Source organism: Oncorhynchus nerka, linkage group LG22 (assembly GCF_034236695.1).
Source record: "Oncorhynchus nerka isolate Pitt River linkage group LG22, Oner_Uvic_2.0, whole genome shotgun sequence".
NCBI classification, from domain to species: domain Eukaryota; kingdom Metazoa; phylum Chordata; class Actinopteri; order Salmoniformes; family Salmonidae; genus Oncorhynchus; species Oncorhynchus nerka.
The window spans coordinates 54,483,321-54,507,513 of record NC_088417.1 but is presented as its reverse complement, the minus strand read 5'-3'; the positions used below and the strand labels follow the sequence as shown (position 1 = coordinate 54,507,513).

The 24,193-nt window shown below is 42.3% G+C and overlaps 1 protein-coding gene across 2 annotated transcripts; it reads right to left on the bottom strand.

Moving 5' to 3' along the window:
- Positions 1–10,173: 10,173 nt before the first annotated feature.
- Positions 10,174–20,164, bottom strand: LOC115105354 (calpain small subunit 1-like). 2 transcript variants are annotated; one of them, XM_029627296.2, is made up of 11 exons: positions 20,060–20,163; positions 19,303–19,374; positions 14,012–14,048; positions 13,806–13,898; positions 13,482–13,539; positions 13,220–13,284; positions 11,508–11,576; positions 11,303–11,381; positions 10,945–11,061; positions 10,664–10,722; positions 10,174–10,488 (listed from the first exon to the last, which is right to left on the bottom strand). In XM_029627296.2, the coding sequence occupies exons 2-11, from the start codon at positions 19,347–19,349 to the stop codon at positions 10,462–10,464; spliced, it is 651 nt and encodes a 216-aa protein (XP_029483156.1). In that variant the 5' UTR covers positions 19,350–19,374; positions 20,060–20,163; the 3' UTR covers positions 10,174–10,461. The 2 variants fall into 2 exon arrangements, with proteins under 2 accessions (XP_029483156.1, XP_064863330.1); XM_065007258.1 differs by having other exon boundaries at positions 10,438–10,722; positions 20,060–20,164.
- Positions 20,165–24,193: the final 4,029 nt, after the last annotated feature.

Here is a 24,193-nt window from a genome sequence, read left to right as displayed (position 1 = left end):
TCTCTGGACACTGTGTTAACTAACCTCCAGAGGAGCTTCAATGCCATACAACTCTCCTTAAGTCGCCTCCAACTGCTCTTAAATGCAAGTAAAACTAAATGCATGCTCTTCAACCGATCCACTGGCTCCAGGTCATCTACAAGCCTCTGCTAGGTAAAGCCCCGCCTTATCTCAGCTCACTGGTCACTATAGCAGCAGCCACCCGTAGCACGCGCTCCAGCAGGTATATCTCAACCCCAAAGTAAATTCCTCCTTTGGCCGCATTTCCTTCCAGTTCTCTGCTGCCATTGACTGGAACGAACTGCAAAAATCACTGAAGCTGGACGCTCATATCTCCCCCACTAGGTTTAAGCACCAGCTGTCAGAGAAGCTCACAGATCACTGCACCTGTACATAGCCCATCTGTAAACAGCCCATCTATCTACCTCATCCTCATACTGTATTTATTTATTTACCTTGCTCCTTTGCACCCCAGTATCTTTACTTGCACAGTCATCTTCTGCACATCTACCATTCCAGTGTTTAATTGCTATATTGTAATTACTTCGCCACCAGGGCCTATTTATTGCCTTACCTTCCTTATCTTACCTCATTTGCAGACACTGTATATACAGTGCCTTGCGAAAGTATTCGGCCCCCTTGAACTTTGCGACCTTTTGCCACATTTCAGGCTTCAAACATAAAGATATAAAACTGTATTTTTTTGTGAAGAATCAACAAGTGGGACACAATCATGAAGTGGAACGACATTTATTGGATATTTCAAACTTTTTTAACAAATCAAAAACTGAAAAATTGGGCGTGCAAAATTATTCAGCCCCCTTAAGTTAATACTTTGTAGCGCCACCTTTTGCTGCGATTACAGCTGTAAGTCACTTGGGGTATGTCTATCAGTTTTGCACATCGAGAGACTGACATTTTTTCCCATTCCTCCTTGCAAAACAGCTCGAGCTCAGTGAGGTTGGATGGAGAGCATTTGTGAACAGCAGTTTTCAGTTCTTTCCACAGATTCTCGATTGGATTCAGGTCTGGACTTTGACTTGGCCATTCTAACACCTGGATATGTTTATTTTTGAACCATTCCATTGTAGTTGTTGCTTTGTTTTGGATCATTGTCTTGTTGGAAGCCAAATCTCCGTCCCAGTCTCAGGTCTTTTGCAGACTCCATCAGGTTTTCTTCCAGAATGGTCCTGTATTTGGCTCCATCCATCTTCCCATCAATTTTAACCATCTTCCCTGTCCCTGCTGAAGAAAAGCAGGCCCAAACCATGATGCTGCCACCACCATGTTTGACAGTGGGGATGGTGTGTTCAGGGTGATGGGCTGTGTTGCTTTTACGCCAAACATAACGTTTTGCATTGTTGCCAAAAAGTTCAATTTTGGTTTCATCTGACCAGAGCACCTTCTTCCACATGTTTGGTGTGTCTCCCAGGTGGCTTGTGGCAAACATTAAACAACACTTTTTATGGATATCTTTAAGAAATGGCTTTCTTCTTGCCACTCTTCCATAAAGGCCAGATTTGTGCAATATACGACTGATTGTTGTCCTATGGACAGAGTCTCCCACCTCAGCTGTAGATCTCTGCAGTTCATCCAGAGTGATCATGGGCCTCTTGGCTGCATCTCTGATCAGTCTTCTCCTTGTATGAGCTGAAAGTTTAGAGGGACGGCCAGATCTTGGTAGATTTGCAGTGGTCTGATACTCCTTCCATTTCAATATTATCGCTTGCACAGTGCCCCTTGGGATGTTTAAAGCTTGGGAAATCTTTTTGTATCCAAATCCGGCTTTAAACTTCTTCACAACAGTATCTCGGACCTGCCTGGTGTGTTCCTTGTTCTTCATGATGCTCTCTGCGCTTTTAACGGACCTCTGAGACTATCACAGTGCAGGTGCATTTATACGGAGACTTGATTACACACAGGTGGATTGTATTTATCATCATTAGTCATTTAGGTCAACATTGGATCATTCAGAGATCCTCACTGAACTTCTGGAGAGAGTTTGCTGCACTGAAAGTAAAGGGGCTGAATAATTTTGCACGCCCAATTTTTCAGTTTTTGATTTGTTAAAAAAGTTTGAAATATCCAAAAAATGTCGTTCCACTTCATGATTGTGTCCCACTTGTTGTTGATTCTTCACAAAAACAATACAGTTTTATATCTTTATGTTTGAAGCCTGAAATGTGGCAAAAGGTCGCAAAGTTCAAGGGGGCCGAATACTTTCGCAAGGCACTGTATATATTTTTCGTTGTTTCTACTGTATTATTGACTGTATGTTTGTTTATTCCATGTGTAACTATGTGTTGTTATATGTGTCCATCTACTGTGTTTTATCTTGGCCAGGTCGCAGTTGGTAATGAGAACTTGTTCTCAACTAGCCTACCTGGTTAAATTAAGGTGAAATAAAAAATAAATAAAACATATTTGGTAGCATTGGCTTTAAATTGTTTAACTTGGGTCAAACGCTTCAGGTAGCCTTCCCACAATTTGTTGGGTGAATTTTGGCCCATTCCTCCTGACAGAGCTGGTGTTTTTGTCCCCATTGCACAGTTGCAAACCGTAGGCAGGCTTTTTTGGAGTAGTGGCATCTTCCTTGCTGAGCAGCCTTTCAGGTTATGTCGATATAGGACTCGTTTTACTGTGGATATACTTTTGTACCTGTTTCCTCCAGCATCTTCACAAGGTCTTTTGCTGTTGTTCTGGGATTGATTTTCACTTTTCACAACAAAGTACATTTATGTCTAGGAAACAGAACACGTCTCCTTCCTGAGCGGTATGACGGCTGCATTGTCCCATGGTGTTTATACTTGCATACTATTGTTTGTACAGATGAACGTGGTACCTTCAGGCATTTGGAAATTGCTCCCAAGGATGAACAAAACTTGTGGAGGTCTACAATTTATTTTCTGAGGTCTTGGCTGATTTCTTTTCATTTTCCCATGATGTCAAGCAAAGAGGCACTGAGTTTGAAGGTAAGCCTTGAAATACATCCAGTGGTACACCCCCAATTGACTCAAATTACGTCAATTAGCCTATCAGAAGCTTCGAAAGCCATGACATCATTCACTGGAATTGTCCAGTCAACTTAGTGTACGTAAACGTCTTACCCACTGGAATTGTGATACAGTGAATTTTAAGTGAAATAATCTGTCTAAAAAATTGTTGGAAAAATTTCTTGTGTCATGCACAAAGTAGATGTCCTAACCGACTTGCCAAATCTATAGTTTGTTAACAAGAAATTTGTGGAGTGGTAGTAAAACGAGTTTTAATGACTTCAACGTAAGTGTATGTAAACGTCCGACTTCAACTGTATATATAAATATATATACAAAAATGTATATGGGGGATTGGAATTGATGCAGACAATTACATTGATGGAAGCTACGATCTATCTACCACCTAAAAAAAAAATTAAAATAACATTAGGCTCCTTAATTAACTTCTTAAGGACGTGGTACCGAGGTGGGAACCACAATCAGCGGAAATGTTCAAGAGCGCCACCCATAGAGGTTGATAAACCTCAAACTTTCATTAAAATTGACATACAATATACTGAATTAAAGCTACACTCGTTGTGAATCTATCCATCAAGTCAGATTTGTAAAATGCTTTTCGGCGAAAGCATGAGAAGCTATTATCTGATACCATGCACACTCAAAATACTGCAACGTCACCTAACACGACAGATTTTGCGTTAGCCGTCGCAAACCAAAACGCTGAAATAAAATATAAAACATTCATTACCTTTGACGAGCTTCTTTCTTGGCACTCCTAGATGTCCCATTAACATAATTTAGGTTCTTTTTTCGATTAAATCGGTCCATATATAGCCTAGATATCGATCTAAGAATACTGTGTGATAAACGGAAAAAAATAGCGTTTCATAACGTAACGTCATTTTTTAAAATTCAAAAAGTCGACGATAAACTTTCACAAAACACTTCGAAATACTTTTGTAATGCAACTTTAGGTATTAGTACACGTTAATAAGCGATAAAATTCATCAGGAGGCGATGTAAATTCTTTAGCTGTCCGTCTCGAAAACATGTCCGAAGAGAGCTCGACCAAAACATCCGGTCGGAGACCGGAGGGAATGAGTTCCCTTGATTCGGTTCGACTAAGAATCAAAGCTGAATCAAATTACAAGACTCTAGACATCGTGTGGAAGCTGTAGGCACTGTAACCTCGGCCCTATTTAATTCGGTTCACTTTGAACAATTCCTTGAAGTCGCGGACGGATATATTTTTCCATTTTCAGTGATCAGATTTCCCTGCACTTTTCGATGAAACGCACGTTCTGTTATAGTCACAGCCGTGATTTAAACAGTTTTACAAACGTCTGAGTGTTTTCTATCCACACATACTAATCATATGCATATACTATATTCCTGGCATGAATAGCAGGGCGCTGAAATGTTGCGCGATTTTTAACAAAAAGCTGCGAAAAGCTGCTTGAATTCTCAACTTCCTTATTAAGAGCACATCTCGGACTGAGCTGGATATAAAGGTGAACTTTTTTTTATGTTGGTTGATATTAATTGGGGCCAATGTGTGTTAAAATGCTGGTGTAAAGGCTACAACGTTCTATACTTTTGGAATTCTTGATCTAGTTTCTTAATCGCTTGATGGGGTGATTGAAATGAAAATACTTGCAGAACAGCCTACACTGCAGCTCAGGCAAGGCTGCCCTCTAGTGACAACATTGTCACGTTCATCCCTGCCTTGACTTGCTTGGTTAAAGCTACAATATACAACTTTTTGGGCGACCTGACCAAATTCACATAAAAATGTGAGATATAGATCTGTCGAGCTCATTGAAAGCAAGACTAAGAAGCAGTAGACCTGTTCTATTTATGCTATTTCTATGCTTCCCTTCTTCTTTTTTTTGTGTGTGCATCTTTTACAAATTTTAGTACACCAGCTTCAAACAGCTGAAAATACAATATTTACAATATAAAAGGACTATGAGAAACAAGATTCTCTGGTATGATGAAACCAAGATCGAACTCTTTGGTCTGAATGCCAAGCGTCATATGTGGAGGAAACCTGGCACCATCCCTACAGTGAAGCACGGTGTTGGCAGCATCATGCTGTGGGAATGTTTTTCAGCGGCAGGAACTGGGAGACTAGTCAGGACCCAGGAAAAGATTAATGGAGCAAAGTAGAGATCTTTGATGAATACCTGCTACAGAGCGCTCAGAACCGCAGACTGGGTTCACCTTCCAACAGTTTAACAACCAGAAGCAAACAGCCAAGACAACGCAGGAGTGGCCTGGGGACAAGTCTCTGAATGTCTGAGTGGCCCAGACAGAGCCCGGACTTGAACCCACTCTAACATCTCTGGAGAGACCTGAAAATATATGTGCATCCAACCTGACAGAGCAGGGTCTGCACCAAATACAGGTGTGCTAAGCTTGTAGCGTCATACCTAACAAGACTTCAGGCTGTAATCGCTGTCAAGGGTGCTTCAACAAAGTACTGAGTAAAGGGTCTGAATACTTATGTAAATGTGATATCACCTCCTGGCTACACTAGTGACCATATCCCCCATGCATCCCGCAAAAGGCGGAGGTGTTGCTAACATTTACGATAGCAAATTTCAATTTACCAAAAAAAAAAGACGTTTTCATCTTTTGAGCTTCTAGTCATGAAATCTATGCAGCCTACTCAATCACTTTTTATAGCTACTGTTTACAGGCCTCCTGGGCCATATACAGCATTCCTCATTGAGTTCCCCGAATTTCTATCGGACCTTGCAGATAATATTCTAATCTTCGGTGACTTTAATATTCACATGGAAAAGTCCACAGACCCACTCCAAAAGGCTTTCGGAGCCATCATCGACTCAGTGGGTTTTGTCCAACAGGTCTCTGGACCCACTCACTGTCACAGTCATACTCTGGACCTAGTTTTGTCCCATGGAATAAATGTTGTGGATCTTAATGTTTTTCCTCATAATCCTGGACTATCGGACCACCATTTTATTACGTTTGCAATTACAACAAATAATCTGCTCAGACCCCAACCAAGGAACATCAAAAGTTGTGCTATAAATTCACAGACAACAGAAAGATTCCTTGATGTCCTTCCAGATTCCCTCTGTCTACCCAAGGACGCCAGAGGACAAAAATAAGTTAACCACCTAACTGGGGAACTCAATTTAACCTTGCGCAATACCCTAGATGCAGTTGCACCCCTAAAAACTAAAAACATTTCTCATAAGAAACTAGCTCCATGATACACAGAAAATACCCAAGCTCTGAAGCAAGCTTCCAGAAAATTGGAACGGAAATGGCGCCACACCAAACTGGAAGTCTTCCGACTAGCTTGGAAAGACAGTACCGTGCAGTACCGAAGAGCCCTTACTGCTGCTCGATCATCCTATTTTTCTAACTTAATTGAGGAAAATAAGAACAATCCGAAATTCCTTTTTGATACTGTCGCAAAGCTAACTAAAAAGCACCATTCCCCAAGAGAGGATGGCTTTCACTTTAGCAGTGATAAATTCATTAACTTCTTTGAGGAAAAGATCATGATTATTAGAAAGCAAATTACGGACTCCTCTTTAAATCTGCATATTCCTTCAAAGCTCAGTTGTCCTGAGTCTGCACAACTCTGCCAGGACCTAGGATCAAGAGAGACGCTCAAGTGTTTTAGTACTATATCTCTTGACTCAATTATGAAAATAATCATGGCCTCTAAACCTTCAAGCTGCATACTGGACCCTATTCCAACTAAACTACTGAAAGAGCTGCTTCCTGTGCTTGGCCCTCCTATGTTGAACATAATAAACGGCTCTCTATCCACCGGATGTGTACCAAACTCACTAAAAGTGGCAGTAATAAAGCCTCTCTTGAAAAAGCCAAACCTTGACCCAGAAAATATAAAAAACTATCGGCCTATATCGAATCCTCCATTCCTCTCAAAAATGTTAGAAAAGGCTGTTGCGCAGCAACTCACTGCCTTCCTGAAGACAAACAATGTATACGAAATGCTTCAGTCTGGTTTTAGACCCCATCATAGCGCTGAGACTGCACTTGTGAAGGTGGTAAATTACCTTTTAATGGCATCAGACCGAGACTCTGCATCTGTCCTCGTGCTCCTAGACCTTAGTGCTGCTTTTGATACCATCGATCACCACATTCTTTTGAAGAGATTGGAAACCCAAATTGGTCTACATGGACAAGTTCTGGCCTGGTTTAGATCTTATCTGTCGGAAAGATATCAGTTTGTCTCTGTGAATGGTTTGTCCTCTGACAAATCAACTGTAAATTTCGGTGTTCCTCAAGGTTCCGTTTTAGGACCACTATTGTTTTCACTATATATTTTACCTCTTGGGGATGTCATTCGAAAACATAATGTTAATGTTAACTTTCACTGCTATGCGGATGTCACACAGCTGTACATTTCAATGAAACATGGTGAAGCCCCAAAATTGCCCTCGCTAGAAGCATGTGTTTCAGACATAAGGAAGTGGATGGCTGCAAACTTTCTACTTTTAAACTCGGACAAAACAGAGATGCTTGTTCTAGGTCCCAAGAAACAAAGAGATCTTCTGTTGAATCTGACAATTAATCTTAATGGTTGTATAGTCGTCTCAAATAAAACTGTGAAGGACCTCGGCGTTACTCTGGACCCTGATCTCTCTTTTGAAGAACATATCAAGACCATTTCAAGAACAGCTTTTTTCCATCTACGTAACATTGCAAAAATCAGAAACTTTCTGTCCAAAAATTATGCAGAAAAATTCATCCATGCTTTTGTCACTTCTAGGTTAGACTACTGCAATGCCCTACTTTCCGGCTACCCGGATAAAGCACTAAATAAACTTCAGTTAATGCTAAATACGGCTGCTAGAATCCTGACTAGAACCCAAAAATGTGATCATATTACTCCAGTGCTAGCCTCCCTACACTGGCTTCCTGTCAAAGCAAGGGCTGATTTCAAGGTTTTACTGCTAACCTACAAAGCATTACATGGGCTTGCTCCTACCTATCTCTCTGATTTGGTCCTGCAGTACATACCTACACGTACGCTACGGTCACAAGACGCAGGCCTCCTAATTGTCCCTAGAATTTCTAAGCAAACAGCTGGAGGCAGGGCTTTCTCCTATAGAGCTCCATTTGCTGCCTACCCATGTCAGAGACGCAAACTCGGTCTCAACCTTTAAGTCTTTACTGAAGACTCATCTCTTCAGTGGGTCATATGATTGAGTGTAGTCTGGCCCAGGAGTGGGAGGGTGAACGGAAAGGCTCTGGAGCAACGAACCGCCCTTGCTGTCTCTGCCTGGCCGGTTCCCCTCTTTCCACTGGGATTCTCTGCCTCTAACCCTATTACAGGGGCTGTCACACTGGCTTACTGGGGCTCTCTCATACCGTCCCTGGGAGGGGTGCGTCACCTGAGTGGGTTGAGTCACTGATGTGATCTTCCTGTCTGGGTTGGCGCCCCGGCGGAGATCTTTGTGGGCTATACTCAGCCTTGTCTCAGGATGGTAAGTTGGTGGTTGAAGATATCTCTCTAGTGGTGTGGGGGCTGTGCTTTGGCAAAGTGGGTGGGGTTATATCCTTCCTGTTTGGCCCTGTCCGGGGGTGTCCTCGGATGGGGCCAGTGTCTCCTGACCCCTCCTGTCTCAGCCTCCAGTATTTATGCTACAGTAGTTTATGTGTCGGGGGGCTAGGGTCAGTTTGTTATATCTGGAGTACTTCTCCTGTCCTATTCGGTGTCCTGTGTGAATTTAAGTGTGCTCTCTCTAATTCTCTTCTCTTTCTTTCTCTCTCTCTCAGAGGACCTGAGCCCTAGGACCATGCCTCAGGACTACCTGACATGACTCCTTGCTGTCCCCAGTCCACCTGGCCGTGCTGCTGCTCCAGTTTCAACTGTTCTGCCTTATTATTATGCTGGTCATTTATGAACATTTGAACATCTTGGCCATGTTCTGTTATAATCTCCACCCGGCACAGCCAGAAGAGGACTGGCCACCCCACATAGCCTGGTTCCTCTAGGTTTCTTCCTAGGTTTTGGCCTTTATAGGGAGTTTTTCCTAGCCACTGTGCCTCTACACCTGCATTGCTTGCTGTTTGGGGTTTTAGGCTGGGTTTCTGTACAGCACTTTGAGATATCAGCTGATGTACAAAGGGCTATATAAATACATTTGATATCCATTTTTAATAAACGTGTATTCATTGAAGTGAGGCAGACATCTTCCACAATACCCCTTATCCATCTCGTGGTCTGCTTTCTCTCGTCTCGACATTCCCTTCACAAAACAATTCTCAGTACATCACTGGACCTATATCAAATAGACAGCATACAACTAAAAGATGCAGCATTTGAAAAATTATAGAATTCTGATTACAGTATAAGCTGGATAAAAATCAGCAGGTGGGCACGCTAAAGAGGCGCATCAAAAATGAGGTAAAGTGAAGTGTCCACGAATGCGCATTTATATTCGGTTCCTGTTACATTGCATGAAAGAAAAAGAATACAAGCCCTGCAACCTATAACTGCTATTTAAGTAGCTACATTAGGTAAAGTTACCCTTTCGAAAAAAAATGCATGACTTTCTAGCTAACGTTAATGTACACAGCGGTAAATCCTGTTGGTATGGCAAATGGTAGCATATTAGCACTTTAAAAAGCACAATGCCTCAATCAAATGTCGTTTTTCAAATTTGCCCATGTTTATCCACAAATAACGCTAGCTAAACTAATGTTAACGAGTCACGGCTTTACAATATTGTAGCTAGCTACGCACCGTTTACCACGCATTGTCGCCTCTTCATTATTTTTACAAGACCGACAAATACCAAAAATAAACTTTATATTTCTAATATTACTATGCATGATAGTGTTTACCTTTGAGGGAAATTAAGGTTGTGTAATTTCTGACTAGTGGGAAAACATTGTAGTTGGCTAGCTAGTTAACCAGTCAGATTTCTCACGCTAGTTTGTACGCAAGCGCAGTAGCTAGTTACGTGGTTTACTTTTCTGTGAAAGGAGAAGTACCCGGACTGACCACAATATATGAGCTAGAGCACTGTGTTGGATGCACATCTGAACTATATATATATATTTAATACATTTATCATTCCAGCCTTTAGGTAAATGCATCAACCCTTAATGATTTAATGGTCGATAAGTAGGCTCGAATTGTTCAAATAACACATGCAATAAATACATTAAGATTTCTTTAATTCCATACATTTCAAAGTAATAACAGCTCAATGACTTATGGCAACATTTACCCAATCATTAAATGGCATCTGTTGGCTTCATGAAGCAATGGCACAACACAATGTTGTGAGACATATTCACATAGTGTAGGTTGCAAAGCATGTAGGGAAACCTGCATAAATTGGGAGGCTGGTTGACTGACATAGGGGGTCCCTGGAGTGGTCTAAAGCGCAGCGCCATGTAGAAAGAGTGGTTTTGTTTTGTAAACACGTGTAGCCATTTAATGTGCTTAGGAGTACATTGTCAACTGGAGCCACTGCAGAGAGAAAGAAAAACAATTGATTGACATCAACCCTGTACAATGGTGGGTTTTGACCTCGTGTGATATCGTCGGCATTACTCTACAATGTTGCTCCTAAAGTAGTTCTGCTAGGCTAATTACATTCATAAAACCGTCTAATTGTTACAGCTTGTAAGTGTGACATGCTTACCTCTTGAACGTTGACCTTGATAGTTCCATTGTTATCCTTGTCTAAGGTTTTGAAGGCACCTGAATCAAGAAGATACTACTTTTAGTGACAAAACTGCCAATTATCAATGATTATGTATGTACCCCATTATTTTCAAAGTACCATTAGTTGTGCTGACACACAACAAATGTAACAAAGGTTAATGCGTATGTTTTTATTTTTTTTACATCGAACACCTATACAGATCTAAAATAACCCTTGCCATGGTGAAGAGATAGGAAAGAGCAGGGAATCAGACTTACGGCACATAGCGTCCAGTCTCACAAGGCAGCCAATGCAGTTGTCAAAGTCCATGTTCCCGTTCTCATCGCTGTATCTGCGAATGATCATCTGGAACAGCTCATCATTGAGGGGAAAGCCTGCGTCCAAACCATAGACATACATGTTTAGTTTAATGTACATCCTTGGGTCCACACTGAAAAGCTGATATCTATAAAGTTGTAAAGAATAACAGAATTGCTGGGTTAAACACAACTTTACTTAAGAACTTAAGAGATTCAAAATGTATTCATATCAAAAAGTGCAATGTTTCAAGATGTATGCTGTAAAAAGTGTCTGGCAAACAGCCAAAATGTTTATGTGCTACATGATAGCTCTTACCTGCCGCCCTGAAAGCATTGGGAAGCTCATCTGCATCAATAACCCCAGAGCCATCAGTGTCATAAGTCTTATACACACCCTGAAAAAAAAACAGTGAAATACATCTATGATTAAATCTCCATGGTTCCAAATTTGTATTATACTTTCTAATACAAAAATAAAATGTATATTAGTGCCAATACTCTCAAACTACTTTTACTCTCACCTGCCATTTCTTGATATTGTTCCAGAGGTGTTTGAACTCATGGAATCCGAGCTTCCCAGTACTGTCACACTGCAACAGCGTTAAGGTTAACAAAAACATGACACCTATAACAATGCTGTGTACACAAAACATTAAGAACACCCGTTCCTTCCCTGACAGACTGACCAGGTGAATCCAGATGAAAGCTATGATCCTTTATTGATGTTACTTGTTAAATCCACTTCAAAATCAATGAAGGGGCGGAGACGGGTTACAGAAGGATTTTTCAAACAATAGGGACATGGATTGTGTATATGTGCCATTCATAGGGTAATTGGGCAAGACAAAAAAGATTGAAGTGCTTTTGAACAGGGTATGGTAGTAGGTGCCAAGCACACCGGTTTGAGTTTGTCAAGAACTGCAACGCTGCTGGGTTTTTCAACTTCAACAGTTTCCTGTGTGTATCAAGAACAGTCCACCACCCAAAAGGACATCAAACCAACTTGAGAACTGTGGGAAGCATTGGAGTCAACATGGGCCAGCATCCCAGTGGAATGCTTTTGACACCTTGTAGAGTGCATGCCCCGATGAATTAAGGCTGCTCAATATTAGGAAGGTGTAAGTTACCTCATTGGCTTGGTGGAGGCATGGGCTAATGGGAGTTTCCACCATATTTCTTATACAAGTAATTTCCTTTCAAATCAGTAAAGGGAAGTGAACAAGTGCACGCTACAAATCTAAAAGCATTGGATTGGTGGAGGCATGGGCTAGGTGGAGTTTCCACTTTATTTCTTATACCAGTCATTGGGAGATTCTCAATTTGTTTTGCTCGACTCGTTGCTTCCACCACTCGTTTCCTTTGAAAAAGGCCAAAGGTAATTCGAGGAGCGGAAGAAAGGAAACAAATACGCAGTATGAAATTAGACTCCACCACACACATCAGGCTAATTACGTTTACAGAGGAGGAATCCCAAAATACACGTGTAAAGTGGTAATAAGAAATGTAGCTGGTTGTGCCAGACATTTCATATATAAAAGATAAGTAGTTTATTGACTTTAAACATGTGCATGTTCTTCTCATTCGAGAAAACAGATGATTCAAAGGGGGTGTGAGCAGATTTCAAAACACTTCCGGTGATAGGAAATCAGAATGTCCTTGGCTGGAGGAGACTATCAGAGGTGCAAACTCTTCCGTTAGCCTATTAACAAATCGACATCCCTACATATGGTGACCACTTATCGGTTTCCGGGTCACAGAAAAGAGGATGGAGTAGTCGAGGGGAGGACAAACATGACCAATTGAGAATTCCCCCATTTCCTTTCAAATCAGAGAAGGGAAGTGAACATGTGCACAACTACTTCTCACAACTCTAAAAGCATTGGATTGGTGGAGTGAGAGTTTCCACCATATTTTTTTTTAAACCAGTAATTTCCTTTCAAAGTCACTGAAGGGATTTCGACATAGAAAAGGTCTAAGAACAAGGGGGAGAGTTCCAAGAGTTTAGGTCAATTTAAATAATCCATGTGTTATATGAGGGATCATTTTAATTGACCTTAACTCGAGAAACATAGCTTGAGAAACATGGGTTGTCAATAAACCTTCCCCCGCTGAGACCTTTTATATGGCTATGTCTGAATTATCTCTCCATCCTTATGGCACTAAATTCTGGAAATGATATTTTTGCATCAACATCAGATGCATTACCACAAACAGGTAATAACAGGAAGGATACATCCATGACTGCAACCATGCTCCTGCAGGACTCAATGCTAAACCCGTCTGTCTTCAGGTCACCATCTGAAATTCAAAAGCACTCACTGGATTACCATGCCCTTAATGACTCACAAACAAAAATCAATCTCACTGAGAAATTCATCACAAATATTACATCTCAAACATGGCTTTCTGAGATAGAGGGATTGAATAACAGGTATACACTTAATGCACGCAAGCACAGGCAAAGCCAAATGAACAGAGACAGAAACATAGCTTACGTTTGGAAATAATTCTGTTCAAGATGTTCATCAATTCAGTTGGGCTCACCTCCATGTCCTTAGGGAAAAGTTATTCCGTTTAATTACTCCAACATCGAAGAATACCACGTATAAAGTGTCTTAACAATATTCAATAGTGAATTTGAACCATACTTAAAAGCAGAAATAATTACATGAAGATCAAACTGCTATGTTGCATCAATTTCAGCAGTCACAGTGCCTTTTCTAATGGCATTGCCACAAGGGGTTTACTTTTACAGGGGTATTATGAAGGTAAACTAGAATAGGAATGTGTGAGAAGTGACAGGGACCTATCATACTCACATCTCCAGCCAACTGCTGGAAGACTTTGCGAAACTGTCTTTCCTCGTCACTCTCATTCTGCTCTGCGTACGCAAGTGGCCTTCGTGGTGCGGGCTGCACGATAACATTTGCACTTCAGGTTACTATTATCCATAACAAATGCACATTTTCAGCAAAACAGTATGCTCTAGTGATAACTTGAATGATAAAATAGCGATGCCACTCACTGGGTCAGAGGGCACAAACACAGCTGGATCAATATTGCTGCAAAGGACACAGGAAATTAACAGGTTAGTCACTTGGTAGCATTCCTAAGAGATAGATAGGGGACACACTTGTGGACACCCCTTCAAATGTTCAAATTAGTGTATTCGGCTATTTAAGCCACACCCGTTCCAGCAGCCATGGAATCGCCATAGACAAACATTGGCAGTAGAATGACCTTACTGAAGAGCTTTGAACGTGGCACTGTCATTGGATGCCACCTCTCCAACAAGTCAGTTTGTAAAATGCCTGCCCTGCTAAACTAAGTGCTGTTATTGTAAAGCCTTGGTTTCATGCATGTTAACATCAGAAGCCTCCTCCCTAAGTTCGCTGCTTTAGCACACTCCGCTAACCCTGATGTCCTAGCCGTGTCTGAATCCTGGCTTAGGAAGGCCACCAAAAATTCTGAAGTTTCCATCCCCGACTACAAAATGTTCTGTCAAGATAGAACTGCCAAAGAATTGCAATCTACTGCAGAGATAGCCTGCAGAGTTCTGTCATACTATCCAGGTCTGTGCCCAATCAGTTCGGGCTTCTACCGTAATTGCTGGACTATAAGCCGCTACTTTATTCCCACGCTTTTTACCTCGCGGTTTATACAATGACGCGGCTAATTTATGGATTTTTCCAGCTTTCACAAGATTCTTGCCGCCAAAAAACTGAGCACCGTCACATAATGTGACGTAAAATCGAGCGCGCTCAAACTTCCCATCATTCTGATTACGGTAGTAATTCTGTCACCCTCATCATGGCAAAGACACGGAGAAATGCATATGATGCAGCTTTCAAGTTGAAGGCGATCGATCTGGCTGATGGAAAAGGAAAGAGAGCTGCTGCACGGGAGCTTGGCCTTAATGAGTCGATGATAAGACGTTGGAAACAGCAGCGTGAGGAACTGACAACAAAGGCTTTCAGAGGGAAGAAAAGCAGATGGCCCAAAGTATTTGCAGCCACTCGACATCAGTGTAAATCGTGCATTTAAGGCGGCGCTCCTTGTTCAGTGGGAGTCTTGGATGACAAGTGGGGAGAAATCCTTCACGAAAACAGGCTGCATGCGAAGAGCAACTTATGGTCAAGTCTGCCAGTGGGTCCTGACAGCGTGGAGCATTGTCAAAAAATCCACTATCATCAACGGGTTTCGAAAGGCTGGACTGCTGCGTGTTGAAGGGGCAGCATGAGCTCAGCGGGGTATTTGCCTCCGGATGAAAGTGACGAGAGCGACAATGAAAACGATCCAACATCGGATGAAGCAATTCTGAGGCTATTCATCTCCGACACCGAAGGAGATTACTTCAGTGGTTTCAGTGCACAGGAGGAGGAAGATAGTGACCAAATTAATTTGTTTCAATGTACCGGTAGGCACCTGCGGCTTATAGACATGTGCGGCGTATTTATGTACAAAACACATATTTTTTAATAATTCAGTGGGTGCGGTTTATATTCAGGTGCACTTAATAGTCCAGCAATTACGGTACTTTTAAAAAGCCACCTTTTCAAAAATATGACTCTCACTGTTGCCGCGTGTTATAGAACCCTCAGCCCCCAGCTGTGCCCTGGACATCACATGTGAATTGATTGCCCCCCATCTATCTTCAGAGCTCGTACTCTTAGGTGACCTAAACTGGGATATGCTTAACACCCCAGCCATCCTACAATCTAAGATAGATGTCGTCAAACTCACACAAATTATCAAGGAACCTACCAGGTACAACCCGAAATCCATAAACAAGGGCACCCTCATAGATATCATCCTGACCAACCTGCCCTCTAAATACACCTCTGCTGTCTTCAACCAGGATCTCAGCGATCACTGCCTCATTGCCTGCTTCTGCTATGGGTCCGCGGTCAAACGACCACCCCTCATCACTGTCAAACGCTCCCTAAAACACTTCAGTGAGCAGGCCTTTCTAATAGACCTGGCCCAGGTATCCTGGAAGGATATTGACCTTATCCCATCAGTAGAGGATGCTTGGTTGTTCTTTAAAAGTGCTTTCCTCACCATCTTAAATAAGCATGCCTCATACAAAAAAATGTAGACCTAAGAACAGATATAGCCCTTGGTTCACTAAAGACTTGACTACCCTTGATCAGCACAAAAAAATTCTGTGGCGTACTGCATTAGCATCGAACAGGCCCCTCGATATGCAACTTTTCAGGGAAGTCAGGAACCAATATACACAGGAGAGCAAAGGCTAGCTTTTTCTAACAGAAAGTTGCATCCTGTAGCACTAATTCCAAAAGGGTTTGGGACACTAAAGTCCATGGAAAATAAGACCACCTCCTCCCAGCTGCTAGGAAAAACTGTCACCACTGATAAATCTACAATAATCGAGTTTCAATAAGCATTTTTCTATAGCTGGCCATGCTTTACACCCCCCCACAGCAACTTGCCCAAGCCTCCCCCATTTCTCCTTCACCCAAATCCAGATAGCTGATGTTCTGAAAGAGCGGCAAAATCTGGACACCTACAAATCAGCTGGGCCAGACAATTTGGACCCTCTCTAAAATTATCCGCCGAAATTGTTGCAACCCCTATTACTAGCCTGTTCAACCTCTCTTTCGTATCATCTGAGATCCCTAAAGATTGGAAAGCTGCTCTTCAAAGGGGGAGACATTCTATACCCAAACTGTTACAGACCTATATCCATCCTGCCATGCCATTCTAAAAATCAAGTTAAACAGATCACCGACCATTTCGAATCCCACCTTACCTTCTCCACTATGCAATCTGGTTTCTGAGCTGGTCATATGGGTGTACCTCAGTCACGCTAAAGGTCCTAAACGATATCATAACCGCCATCGATAACCGCCATTCGACTCTGTCAATCACTGTATTCTCATCAGCACACTTGATAGCCTTGGTTTCTCAAATGACTGCCTCACCTGGTTCACCAACTACTTCTCGGATAGAGTTCAGTGTGTCAAATCGGAGGGCCTGTCTTCCGGACCTCTGGCAGTCTCTATGGGGGTGCCACAGGGTTCAATTCTCGGGCAGACTCTTTTCTCTGCATATAAATCAATGATGTTGCTCTCGTTGCTGGTGATTCTCTGATCCACCTCTACGCAGACGACACCATTCTGTATCCATCTGGCCCTTCGTTGGACACTGTGCTAACAAACCTCCAAATGAGCTTCAATACCATACAACACTAGCATTTAAAAGCAGTTGGAGGCCATGGAAGCAGTAAAACTAAATGCATGCTCTTCAACCGATTGCTGCCCGCACCTGTCCGACTAGCATCACTACTCTGGACAGTTCTGACTTAGGTATTTGTAGTTGTCCACATATTCTAGGTGTCTGGTTAGACTGTAAAGTCTCCTGACTCACATTAAGCATTCCAAAATCAAATCTAGAATCAGCTTCCTATTTCGCAACAAAGCCACCTCCACTAATGAAGCCAAACATACCCTGGTAAAACTGACAATCCTTCCGATCCTTAACATCGGCGATGTCATTTACAAATTAGCCTTCAACACTCTACTCAGCAAATTGGATGTAGTCTATCACAATGCCATCCATTTTATCACCAAAGCCCCATATACAACCCACCACTGCAACCTGTATGCTGGCCATCACTACATATTCGTCGCCAAACCCATCGGCTCCAGGTCATCTATAAGTCTTTGCTAGGCAAAGCCCCTCCTTAGCTCACTGGTCACCATAGCAACACCCACCCGTAGCACGCGGTCCAGCAGTTATATTTCACGGGTCATCCCCAAAGCCAACACCTCGTTTGGCTGCCTTTCCTTCCAGTTCTCCGCTGTCAATGACTGGAACGAATGGCAAAAATCACTTAAGCTAGAGACTTATCTCCCTCACTAACTTTAAGCATCAGCTGTCAGAGCAGCTTACCGATCACTGCACACAGCCCATCTGTAAATAACCCACCCAACTAACTCATCCCAAATTGTTTTTCTTTCTTTCACCCAAGTATCTCAACTTGCACATCATCATCTGCACATCTATCACTACAGTTTTAATGATAAATTGTAATTATTTCATCACCATGGCCTATTTATTGCCTTACCTCCCTAATTTTACTACATATGCACAAAGCTTTTTCTATTGTGTTATTTACTGTATGTTTGTTTGTCCCTTGTGTAACTCTGTTGTTTTTGTCGCACTGCTTTGCTTTATCTTGGCCAGGTCACAGTTGTAAATGAGAACTTGTTCTCAACTGGCCTACCTGGTTAAATAAAGGTGAGAAAATAAATAAATAAATAGGAGCAACAACAGCTCAGCCGCGAAATGGTAAGCCACACAAGCTCACAGAACTGGACCGCCAAGTGCTAGAGCGTAAAAATCAACTGTCCTCAGTTGCAACACTCACTACCGAGTTCCAAACTGCCTCTGGAAGCAACATCAGCACAAGAACTGTTTGTTGGGGGCTTCATGAACTGGATTTCCATGGCTGAGCAGCCACTCACAAGCCTAAGATCACTGTGTGCAAAGTTTGGTGGAGGAGGAATAATGGTCTGGGGCTGTTTTTCATGGTTCAGGCTAGGCCCCTTAGTTCCAGTGAAGGGAAATCTTAACGCTACTGTATACATACATACTAGACAACTTCTTGGCAAAAGTTTGGGGAAGGCCCTTTCCTGTTGCAGCATGACAATCCCCCGTGCACAAAGCAAGGTCCATACAGAAATTATTTGTTGAGATCGGTGTGGAAGAACTTGACTGGCCTGCACAGAGCCCTGACCTCAACCACATTGAACACCTTTGGGATGAATTGGAACGCCGACCGTGAGCCAGGCTTAATTGCCCAACATCAGTGCCTGACCTCACTAATGCTTGTGGCTGAATGGAAGCAAGTCCCCACAGCAATGTTCCATCCTCTAGTGGAAAGCCTTCTCAGAAGAGAGGAGGCTGTTATAGAAGTGAAGGGGGGAGAGAGATTCCATATTAATGCCCATGATTTTGGAATGAGATGTTCAACAAGCATGTGTCCACATACATTTGATAATATAGTGTATGATGAGCGATTGATTTATGGTCTAAGGTTACTATCTGAAGAATCATGCTCCTATCCGACATAGCTTGGCTGTTGCAACGGTACAATCAGTTTTAGGAGTGGCAGTGTCCTAAAATTAGACTACTTTCATTGCCCTTCCTCCCCCACAACCTATACAGCCTCCTCAACCACCTTCCCATCGGGCAAAGTCCAGGAAACATTTTTTGATATTTTTTTAGCCAGAAACATGTAGAGACTAAATTCCTGTGGTGAACATAAGAGATGATTTAGAAGATCCCTACCTTACGACATCAAGAATGCCACCGATGAGTCTTTTGGCCAGAAACATGTTTAATCAATTGAAATGTGTCAACCTGTGAGCAAGAAAAAAACATTAAAAACGTTAGTCGTTTATAAACGTAGTTTATATTTTTAAAAACACACCTGAGTCAAATACATCATGGAAATCATACGGCCATTACAAGAATAATGGAAGCCTACTAAGTCAGCTAGGATAGGCCAATGACTATGGGGATAGGCTAATTACTCAAGTTGACACATGCCATGGGAGCCACACCCGCTGCAAATGTTTCGCCCTAAGTAAGACGCCTTTGGCAACAAAAAAACACCCCTTTCAGAGTGGTCTGCTAAAAAGGACAAAATTAATCAATATTACCCCTGCGAATGATAAATTGATGTTAAACTCACGACAGCTAGTTAGGGGGCTAATTTGACGACCACATCGACTAGCGAAGTTAACTTAATCAATGCTACGAATATATTTAATGGGAAGGCTGAACAGTCAGTACGTTTAAATAATGTTACGATTACAACCCAAAACTGTATGGCCTTTTTCGCAAGCCTACAAACCCAATACTAGACAGGCTAGCTACTAGCTAGCTTGCCAGGACAGGAAGAGGATGGCTAGCAGGGTGTTAAACTGTACTAACTAGTTAACGTTAGCTAGCTAAGCATGCTGACGTAGTAGGCAAACGAGGCTACAATAACACTATAGTCTAATCGACAAAAGTATTCAACATGTTAGTAGTAGCTACTTACCAGACTTGGAGGTGCCAGTGATATTGTAAAAAAAAAAAAGCAAGGAGGCTGTCACGCACATTATTTTAGTAAGCCAATGAGGAGTGATGCCGTGCACATGTCATGTCTGAAACTGGGGACCTCTTAGTTAAAGTGAACGTAAGTTATTTGCGTAGAGCTTGCTGCTTCTTTGATGAGGTGTAACAGCGGTTATAGCATCCAATGTTGCATTACAGCCACATACTACACTGGAGTAGAAATAACTCCCTTATACTTTGCTTGAATTTTTCTTTATTTTATATAGACTTTTTTAAACTACCATCTAACACTACACTCACAAAAAAATAACACCACCCTACTCCACAATTTAAATATATTTAGTCCTACCTCAGGCCAACAACCTGAAAGGATGAGACACCACCACTTAACACACCCTGTAAATCTTCTAATGTCATGTCTCCCACACCCAACTACCTCTCTGCAGCTGCCACCACAACCTCAATTTTCTGTGACTTACGTTCTATCCCTCCAGTACAGTTGATAACCATAGCTATAAATGCTAAAAATCAAATTTTACTCTAACATATCACTTTTTGGCCTATCCCTATGTACTGGTACATATCTACCTCACACCCCTCCTCTCAGGATCCCTCCCCCTTGACCCATCTTCCTCTACTTTCTTCACTGTCTCAGCATATGACAACTTTTGCACTAGTCTAGCCATGAAAACATAACCCTGCCTCTCTCGCACGGGCCATTTCTGATCCCCAGCCCCATGAGTACCCCTACAATTAACACATACCACTACTTTCCCCAACGCTACAATTAATAAACCTTTATAATTTCAATACTAGGATTCTAAGTGCTTGTTTCTTGGGCTTCAGGAATGACTGAAAAAGTTCCTCAGGAAAAAAGTAACTGATTGAAAGTATATTGGTGAACAAATGCCATGGTCAAGGCTATGTCCACACCAGTGCAATGAGTGGAGCTTATTCCGGTGGTCTGATATACGCTTTTGAACGAGAGCCTAATTCTTATATTTCCCATTTAGCAGACGCTTTTATCCAACGTGAATTACAGTCATGCATGCATACATACTACATATGGGTGGTCCCGCGAATCGAACTCACTACCCTGACATTACAAGCACCATGTTCTAACAACTGAGCTACAAACAGCAGACAACAACAAAAAGCGGTTTGCGGTTTCATTCCTACCACTGAACCAGTGTTTGAGTTCTGTGGTAGCAAATATCAAGTCCCTTATCTCTGGTATATCTGCAGTGGAATGGACATAATAATAATAATGCACAATGTCTCAGGAAAGACTGTCTGGGTTGGCAATACTCACTATAGAAAACAGTCAGGCCCGCACGCTGGACCTACAGGCCGTGGTGACTTCAGGAGTCTCAAATTGGATTAAATTTGATTTCATTTATTTTTAATATTGCAGCCTATTTGTGTAGGCTATTAGCCACATTATTCCAAATGTGAAACAGTGAGGAAGTATTCTACATGTACATAAAGGCTTCACCGCATGAAGCCTCGGATAAAAACTTGCCTGATCCGAACCGTATCAAAACATACTGTACATACAATGGGTAGAAATGAGCTACAAGTCACATACTGTACGTTTCATGGACTCACTCTGTGTGCAATAATAGTGTTTAACATGATTTTTGAATGACATCATCATGAATGACATCATCTCTGTACCCCACACATACAATTATCTGTAAGGTCCCTCAGTCGAGCACTGAATTACACTTTACACCCAGTCACTACAAAGATACATGCGTCCTTCCTTACTTGGGTGCCGGAGAGAAAGAAAACTGCTCAGGGATTTCACTGTGAAGCCAATGGTGACTTTAAAACAGCTACAGAGTTTAATGGCTGTGATAGGAGAAAACTGAGGATGGATCAACAACATTGTAGTTACTCCACAATATTAACCTCATTAACAGAGTGAAAAGGAAGCCTGTACAGAATAAAAACATTCCAAAACATGCATCCTGTTTGCAACAAGGCACTAAAGTAATACTGGAAAAAAAATGAGCCAAAGCAATTCACTTTTTGTTCTGAATATAAAAGTGTTATATTTGGTGTAAATCCAATACAACATATTACGGAGTACCACTCTCCATATTTTCAAGCATAGTGGTGGCTGCATTATGTTATGGGTATGCTTGTAATCGTTAAGGACAGGGGAGTTTTTCAGGATAAAAAAAGAAACGTAAATGGAGCTAAGCACAGACAAAATCCTACAGGAAAACCTGGTTCAGTCTGCTTCCCAACAGACACTGGGAGATTAATTCACATTTCAGCAGGACAATAATCTAATACACAAGGCCAAATCTACACTGGAGTTGCTTACCAAGAAGACAAATGTTCCTGAGTGGCCGAGTTATAGTTCTGAGTTAAATCTACTTGACAATCTATGGCATGACCTGAAAATGGTTGTCTAGCAATGATCAACAACCAATTTGACAGAGCTAAAAGAATAATGGACAGATGTTGCACAATCCAGGTGTGGAAAGCTATTAGATACTTAACCAGAAAGACTCACAGCTGTAATTGCTGCCAACGGTGCTTCAAAGTATTGACTCAAAGGTTAAACAACAAATGTGGAATAAGGATATTTTTCCCATTCGGGAGCGAGTGCGATTATGAAGTGGCTATGTTGAGCGTAAAATCAAATCAAAGTTTATTTGTCACGTGCGCCGAATACAACAGATGTAGACCTTACAGTGAAATGCTTACTTACAGGCTCTAACCAATGGTGCGGAAAAAAAAGAAGTTGTGTGTGTGTGGGTAAGTAAAGAAATAAAACAACCGTAAAAAGATATTTGAAAAAAAGAGTAGCAAAGCGATATACAGACACCTGTTAGTCAGGCTTATTGAGGTAGTATGTACATGTAGGTATCGTTAAAGTGACTAATGCATATATGATGAACAGAGAGTAGGAGAAAAGTAAAAAGAGGGGTTGGCGGGTGGTGGAACACAATGCAGATAGCCCGGTTAGCCAATGTGCGGGAGCACTGGTTGGTTGGGCCAATTGAGGTAGTATGTACATGAATGTATAGTTAAAGTGACTATGCATATAAGATAAACAGAGAGTAGCAGCAGCGTAAAATAGGGGTTGGGGGGGGGGTGACACAATGCAAATAGTCCAGGTAACTATTTGGTTACCTGTTCAGGAGTCTTAAGGCTTGGGGGTAAAAACTTTTGAGAAGCCTTTTTTTCCTAGACTTGGCACTCCGGTACCGCTTGCCATGCGGTAGTAGAGAGAACAGTCTATGACTGGGGTGGCTGGGGTCTTTGACAATTTTTAGGGCCTTCCTCTGACACCGCCTGGTGTAGAGGTCCTGGATGGCAGGCAGCTTTGCCCCAGTGATGTACTGGGCCAATAGCACTACCCTCTGAAATGCCTTGCGGTTGGAGGCCGAGCAGTTGCCGTACCAGGCAGTAATGCAACCGGTCAGGATGCTCTCGATGTTGCAGCTGTAGAACTTTTGAGGATCTCAGGACCCATGCCAAATCTTTATAGTTTCCTGAGGGGGAATAGGCTTTGTCGTGCCCTCTTCATGATTGTCTTGGTGTGTTTGGACCAATCTAGTTTGTTATTGATGTGGACACCAAGGAAATTGAAGCTCTCAACCTGCTCCACTACAGCCCCGTCGATGAGAATGGGGACATGCTCGGTGCTCCTTTTCCTGTAGTCCACAATCATTAGTCTTGGTTATGTTAAGGGATAGGTTGTTATTCTGGCACCACCTGGCCAGGTCTCTGACCTCCTCTCTATAGGCTGTCTCGTCGTTGTCGGTGATCAGGCCTACCACAGTTGTGTCGTCAGCAAACTTAATGATGGTGTTGGAGTCATGCCTGGCCATGCAGTCATGGGTGAACAGGGAGTACAGGAGGGGACTGAGCACGCACCCCTGGGGAGCTCCAGTGTTGAGGATCAGCGTGGCAGATGTGTTGCTACCTACCCTCACCACCTGGGGGCGGCCTGTCAGGAAGTCCAGGATCCAGTTGCAGAGGGAGGTGTTTAGTCCCAGGATCCTTAGCTTGGTGATGAGCTTTGAGGGTACTATGGTGTTGAACGCTGAGCTGTAGTCAATGAACAGAATTCTCACATAGGTGTTCCACATCCGAC

Coding starts and splice junctions, on each gene's coding strand:
- LOC115105354 (XM_065007258.1), bottom strand. CDS start 19,349: ATGTTTCTGGCCAAAAGACTCATCGGTGGCATTCTTGATGTCGTAAG. Junction 11,577..13,219: donor GCATGGTTGCAGTCATGGAT/GTATCCTTCCTG, acceptor ACGCTGTTGCAG/TGTGACAGTACTGGGAAGCT. Junction 10,723..10,944: donor GAGACTGGACGCTATGTGCC/GTAAGTCTGATT, acceptor TTCTTGATTCAG/GTGCCTTCAAAACCTTAGAC.